Source organism: Gavialis gangeticus, unplaced genomic scaffold (genome assembly GCF_001723915.1).
Source record: "Gavialis gangeticus isolate Ggan-Ray unplaced genomic scaffold, GavGan_comp1, whole genome shotgun sequence".
Classification (NCBI taxonomy): domain Eukaryota; kingdom Metazoa; phylum Chordata; order Crocodylia; family Gavialidae; genus Gavialis; species Gavialis gangeticus.
In genome coordinates, this window is record NW_017728996.1 from 39003665 (window position 1) to 39011060 (window position 7396).

Consider the following 7396-nt stretch of genomic DNA (forward strand, 5'->3'; position numbering starts at 1 on the left):
AAAATAGTGCCAGGGAAGGGGCCGCCCCTGCTGCCTTCCAGCTCTGCCCCCCCGGGGTAACAGCAAGGGGTGAGGTCTGTCCAGCTTGTGACTGGAGCAGCCCGCAGCACCAGGAGGTGCCTGGATCTGTGGACCAAATTTCTTGCAAAAATCTTGTTGTTCTAATAAAAGATCACTTCTGTCCATGAGCCCTGATTGCTGGTCCATTTGTGGCAACTGAGAGCATTTAAAAGATAGTCTCATAGCTGTTACGTTTTTTTCATGTAGCACTGCTTTAAAGTTCTTGACTTTCTTTAAAGTTTTGAATGTGTTTTTTTCCCTTCAGTGTGCAGGACGGGTTGGCTGCAGACTTCAGGTCATTAACAAAGACTCTTTATGATTTGCATAAAGTGCTAGGGGCAGATGCAATCCATGGGAGTCCCTTAAAAGAACTGGTGATCGAGAGCTTTGATGAAGAACAGATTTGGCAACAGCTTGAGCTCCAGAATGATGCAGTTCTGGACTATTTCAAAAACGAGGTTGCTAGAAATGTTAAAGACAAAGATCTTTTCCTTATCCCAGTCCAAGAAGAAGATGGTTCGGATGCAGAGATGAGTAGTGAGAAGGAAATGGAACCAGAAGATGGTATGGAAGCAGACCAGATCTTGGATGATGCTGAAGATGAAAGTGAGGTTACAGAAAAGCAAACTAAATCCAGAACATTGAAGAGGCAGCAGTACAGTGATGAGGATTCGGATATTGATTTTGATATTGATGAGCTAGAGGAAGAAACGAAAAAATCAAAGATGACCACTTCGAAAAAAATGGGGGAAAAATCCATAGTGGATGATAAATTTTTCAAGCTGTGGGAGATGGAAGCCTTTTTGGATGATTTAGAGAAGACAGAAAGGCGGGAGATGGAAGAGGATGATGATGATGAGATTAATTATTTTGAAGATATGTATTCGGAGGAAGAGGATGAAGAGGAATCAAAAAAAGATAAAATCAAGGTAAGGGTATTGAAAGCTACTAGGCAAAAAGCTAGTTAAATAAAAATAACTTTTGAATTAAAACTTATTCAAGTTATAAAATACATGCTTTTGTCATGATTAAATACCTAAATGATCTTCAGCTGCCTAAAGGATGTTGAAATATGGCAGTAAGTGTAATTAACAACAGGAATTAGAATAGCAAAGAATATGCTGTTTTCTCCATTACTTGAAATCTTTAAAGATCAGATGCTTCTCCAAAAGAGATGCTGTGTTTAAATCACAAACTGGTAGACTGAAACCAAAAATTTAGCCAAACTTAGCCACATAACAATGAACCCTTGCGGAGTATGAATATTTTTGCTGGGAGTGTGTGTGAACACATAAGAGAGAATTCTAATAGGTTTAGGAGGATCTTCATGCCTCTGCAGCATCTTTATTGAAGTCAATGGGGTTCCATATGATTAGAGATTGAGAGGGGAAGGAAAGCGGTCATGATCTCTGAGGAATGGGGTGTACATCATAGGAATTCAGATTTGGTGGGAGAGGGTCATGGTTTCATAATGCTGTGATTTAATTTAATCAGCAGAGTATTGACTTGGAAAATAACATTTATGCTTTTTGAAGTGATGTTGTTTATAGCTGTTCTATTTTTTTAATGTGCTTGTCATGAGAGAAAGCTAATGAGATGCTTCTAAAAGTGATAGACTTAGGCATCTGAGAGCGATGTATGCTCCCATTATAGAAGAACAAATTAATGTCAACATGTGTGGCTCTTCCCCTTCTGTGCAGTTAAAGCAAGCAAAAATAAAATGTATGTGATAAATATGTAGACCTGACACCGTTCAAGCCATGATCTAGTCTAGTAGCCAAACAGTAGTGAAATGAATTGAATTACCTCTGCAGTTTTTAATAACACTGCTCTTGTAGAATAAAATATTCAGTTAGATCTCTGTCACTGTTGCCAGGTAATCTCTTATTTTACCATTTTCCCAGCCAGTTAAAAGTTCTAGAGACCTGAAATATAAAGATTTCTTTGATTCTGTTGATGGTGGTAATGATGATGACAATCCAGCTCGTGATGATGGTGATGATCAGAATGAGGAAGATGAGACTGAAGACGACATTTCTGAGTATGTATATTTGAATATTTTGTAACTGTCCTGTGGATAGTGACCATTTATTTTTAACTACAGTATAACACGGGGGTGGGCAAAATGTGGCCCACCAGGCCAGTCCATCCAGCCCGCAGGGGCCCTAAAAATTTTAGAAAATTAATATTTATCTGTCCTGGGCTGCCTGTCATGTAGCCCTCAATGGCTTGCCAAAACTCAGTAAGCGGTCCTCTGCCCAAAATAATTGCCTGCCCCTGGTATAACACCATCCCTAACTAAAAAATGCAGGGGTTCATCTAGTACCCAGCCTTTAAGGCTTAAGGAAAGAAGAATTTTTAGGAATCCCTGAAAATGAATTTGTATTTTGTGGCAGTAGATACACGTCTGATGGAGGATATATTGCTTAAAGCGGCATTGTCCAACTTCTGGGCAGTGGGGATTTCACACTGCATGAGCTGCAGGCTCTTAGGTCACATGCAGTATGGGCTGCACACTACAGAGGTGGCCCTACTGGCCTCCCCTTCTCCCTTGTACAGGTGGCCCATTACCTTTTGCTACCCACATGTAGCCCAGCTCCTTTCCCAGTCATGCAGGCAGCCAGACTGCCTCACACTCTCCTGTTACGTGTACTCTGTCCCCAGCCATGCACAGCCTGAGTCCCTGTAGCTGGGGACCCTTCCCCAGGCCACAAATGGACCTCTCACCATGCCACCCTGCCTCCCAGATGGGGCAGGAGGCAGAAGCTAGAGGAGGGAGAGGGAGCCTGGAGACTGGTTGTTGTAGCAGCAGGAGCAATGGGGAAAATGGTGGCTAGATAGGAGCCTATGGGCTGCATTAACTCCTTACAAGCCAAACACAGCCCTCAGTCTGCCATTTGGACAGCTCTGGCTTAAAAAAAAAAAAAGAATTCCCCCACCCCACACCCCACAGTTCTTAAAATACGTTGTCAAAAGCACAAACTGTTTTAATATTATAGGACTGAGGAAGCTAATGAAATGGAAGTAACGGAACAGAATGGGAAAAATAAAGAAGCTTCTAGAAAAGTCACTTTTAACTTGCCAGATGACAATGAAACAGAGGAAGATACTGATATGCTAAATGCAAAGAGAGATGATTCCATTGCAATAAAATCTTCCTTTGAGAAAAGGCAGGAAAAGGTAATTCAGAAATTTTAGTAGAGCTTTCTGCCGAAACTTTGATCCAATGGCAGGTAAGAGAACCAAAATAAATACTTTTAGAGGTTCCCTTTAATTGGAAAGTTTCAGAACAAATTTAGAAAACAATGTAAAAATGAAATATTATAGAAAAGGCAAATTATATTGCATGTTTAGAAAACAAAAAATACTTGAAATAATTCATATTTTGTTCTGTAATTTGATTTCCCTTGTGATTTATCAAGTATGTCTACTTTTAGTTTTTAAAGTTTTAGGAAATTTTCTCTTCCAGATGAGTGAAAAGATTAAATCTCTTGAAGAGGAATTGTTGAAGGAAAAACCTTGGCAGCTTAAAGGAGAAATAACAGGACAAAAACGACCTGAAAATAGTCTTTTAGAGGAAACTGTATTCTTTGACCATGCTGTCCGAATGGGTAAATATTGCCATTGTGTTAAATCTCAGGTGTTATAAAATTGTTTACCAGGCAGAGTTGGCATGTGATTGCTGTATATTATATTGTTATTTCATAACTTTTGATGAATACTGCACAGGCCAATGTATGGCATTAATATTGTTCTTTTCTTGCTCTTTTAGCTCCTGTGATCACAGAAGAAACCACGCTTCAGCTTGAAGATATCATCAAACAGAGGATAAAAGATCAGGTTAATAAGATTTAAGTTGACCCTTTAAAGCCAAAAATCTGTAAACAAATTTTGATGCTTTATAGTGTAGTTATAGAATTGGCCTTTGGGTGCCACAAGTAATTAATTCAAAGAATGAGTTTGGGGGCTTTAAAATGTGTTCAGTATAGTTTTGTTTCTTGAATGTTTCTAGAAAAAATACAATAACTGGTTTTAGGTCCTGCAAAATGCTGAGTGCACTCCATGAATCTAATTTTGCATGCTGTTGGGAGTCGTAATGCATTTCAAACTATCTTAAGATAAGCAACTGAAATTGCAGAGACTGCTTGTAGATTTAGCTACAGAAGGGCTACTTTGGCATTTGATTTGTATGCAAACTCTGCAGCGTTTACAAAATTGATACAATGAGGGCTTTGCAAACTTCTAATTTTAAACATTTCAGAATATTGACCAGAAGGAGTGTTGCTGTGCGTAATCTGTATGACAAGTATTTTTAAAATGTTACTTCTTGGCTGTTAATTTATACAACTGAAGGAACAAGGCAGATCAGTGCAAAGGGGGGAAAAAAAGGCTGTGCTTCATCCTAGTGTATCTTCTCTCTATGTGTTGGAAGGGCAGATTTTTGGGGAGGGGGCTAAATATGTGTGAGACCCCCTCTGATGTGTCAGCTATCACTTGTACAGTTGTAACAAAGTAAATAAAGGTACCTCACATAGCATAATAAATTGCCTTTGCTGAGGTTCAAGAAGATATGTTGGAACAGCAGGTGTTTATACTTGCTAATGCAAAAAAAGAGATGTCTTGTGTTAAGTATTTTATGGTTTTGGCTCAGGCATGGGATGATGTAGTGCGTAAAGAAAAACCAAAAGAGGAGGCCTTTGAATACAAGAAGCGTCTCACTTTGGATCACGAAAAGAGCAAATTGAGTCTTGCTGAAATCTATGAACAAGAGTACTTGAAATTTAATCAGGTAAGTTTATGATAATGGATATAAACAATGATATTGCTGTTCTTGGAAAGAGGTAAATCAAACTCACAACCATTTATACAGATGTACTGAGTGTGCGGTATTGAAGGCACCCTCTGTCTATGTACTAATCTGTAAAATGGGTGCAAATGATATATCTCAGTGTTCTTAGTTTCAAAGTTGGTGTTAATGTTATTTATTTGAAAGATGTCTTTTTGAGTGATCTTGGTAATAACACTCTGTCATTATTAACCTAGCAAAAGGTTGAAGAGGAGGAAGATCCCGAACATATAGAAATTCAGAAAATGATGGACTCTCTGTTTGTACAGCTGGATGCTCTTTCCAATTTCCACTTCACACCCAAGCCAGTGAGTACAAGTGTCACCTTTTTCCTAAACTCCATCCCCTTTGACTAAGTGCAAGGATATATCTGGTGTATCTTGTGCTTGTTACGCATTTCACAGTGTGAATGAAAATATATTTTGTGGGCCTTACTCAGTTAGCCCTGTTTTGCTAAGATATGATATGCATGTTCATGAATGCTATTTCTTTATTTCTAGCCTGCGCCAGAGATTAAAATTGTCTCAAACCTTCCTGCTATAAGTATGGAGGAAGTAGCACCAGTTGCTGTTAGTGATGCAGCTCTCCTAGCTCCAGAGGAGATCAAGGTAGGAAACTTTGTGTAAATTGTTCTGTATGGTACATTCAAAAGGGAGAATTCATTGTCTGATATATTCCATAACATGCTGGGATCTTTTCCATAGAGACTTTAGACTGACTTAAGAATTTCAAATAATTGAAACTGAACAGTGGGAGGAGAGCTAGTTTTGCTTCTCTGGGTTTTACAGTCTTTCCCCATGCATCTTGGAACCCTGAGTTTACCTTCCAACATGGCTTATTCTGATTTTCGAGAATGAACCTATACGCCGGTTGCTTGAGTACCTTGTACTTTCTATTGTTAGAAATGCGTTTTACCATAACCTGCATTTCTCCATCTTTTAGCATTGTTAATCTGTGTTTTAATTTTCACTGTCTTGAGTTCTATATGTAGAAAGAAAGATAGAGGAGAATGGGGAAAAGTGAAATAGTTACACAGATGATAAAATTTGTAGAAACTTATTTCCCAAGGCTAGTATGAAGGAGTCCTGCTATTTGGGCCCTTTTGTTTTCAGGAACTTTGAGCTGGACACAATTGAGAGTGATGTTAAATACATCAGTAGGTGGGAGCTGAATTTTACTACTCTTGGCTAATTGATGCGATGTAATGAGGATAGCAATTTTGTTTGTACATGTCACGGCCTAGATCGTATTTATGGTGTCAGAGTTAAACCATTATGTCTTCCTCAGGAAAAGAACAAAGCGGGAGATGTAAAAACAGATTCAGAAAAAACCTCCACAGACAAAAAACGAGAACGAAGAAAGAAGAAGCTTCGTAAACGTATGAAGCTAAAGGAGAAGGAGAAACGGCAGAAAATCCTAGAAAAGACTAAACCAGAGCAAAACAAACTCAACAAAAAAGCTGCTGCAACAAAATTAAAAAAGCTAACCAAAGAAGGCAAAGCAAGTTTGCTAAAAGTAAGGCCATTCTGAAGAGCTGTCTTCCAATTTCAGTTGTGTACTGCTTTTAATTGGGTATTGTTTTCCGATCTCATCATAAAACAATCAGATTATTGCTGTCTTCCATGTTAAATTATGCTCTGAGTTCTTTGCACCATTTCACTGATGCAAAGCTGTCTTACATTCAGATAGTATAAACTACCATGGCTGCTCCTATACCACTAGCCTTCCTCTGCTTGGGGGTTGGGGTTATAGTATTCCTGTGTATTTCCAAACACCAGCTCTTGTATTAATTCTTTGGGATGAAAAGGGTATTCTGACCTGCTGGATTAGTGCAGCACAAATGAACCCTGCTAGTGGAAGAGCACAAAAGATACCTTTTTTCCCTTACTTTTTGCTTAACATTTAATTTGATGATCTAGGCCTAGGGGGTCAGTATTTATGTTCTTTCTTTTAAAAAGAAGAGGCTAAAATAAGAGTCTCTTTAAAATAAGACTGGTTGATTTAGTAATTGTGTAGTTATGCTACTGCATTAGAATGCTAGTTGTGTTGTTTATTATAATAAACCCTTTTTTCCATTGACAGGATGAAGGTAAAGACAAGGCCTTGAAATCATCCCAAGCTTTCTTTTCCCAATTACAAGATCAAGTCAAAGTGCAAATCAAAGATGCAAAGAAAATACAGAAAAAACAGAAGCAGCAGCAGGAAATCTCTGCTCATAAACTTAAATTATAATATATTTTATACATGCATCTTGTATATAATAAAACATTTCATTTTTTTAACATTGTGTTTTGAATAGTTCATATAGTATATAGAACATTAAAATATTCTATAAACACTATAGTGTTCTTCCTGGTGGTGAAAATGTGATAACCTGTTTAGTGCTTCTTAAGGCTTTTTGTTGTTACCCCTCTCTACTCTGGAATTCAGGGCTCATCCTCCAAAAGAAAAGCTATGGGCAATAAGTAAAAAGATATGTATTGTGATTTA

General features: G+C 38.1%; 1 protein-coding gene across 1 annotated transcript; it reads left to right on the forward strand.

The window, feature by feature from the left end:
• The first annotated feature begins 285 nt into the window (after nt 1-285).
• Nucleotides 286-7396, forward strand: MPHOSPH10 (M-phase phosphoprotein 10). Its single transcript, XM_019504347.1, has 10 exons — nt 286-989; nt 1965-2101; nt 3060-3240; nt 3530-3671; nt 3833-3900; nt 4712-4849; nt 5104-5214; nt 5407-5514; nt 6194-6421; nt 6989-7396. Exons 1-10 carry the CDS (start codon nt 306-308, stop codon nt 7136-7138), a joined length of 1947 nt encoding a protein of 648 aa, XP_019359892.1. The 5' UTR covers nt 286-305; the 3' UTR covers nt 7139-7396.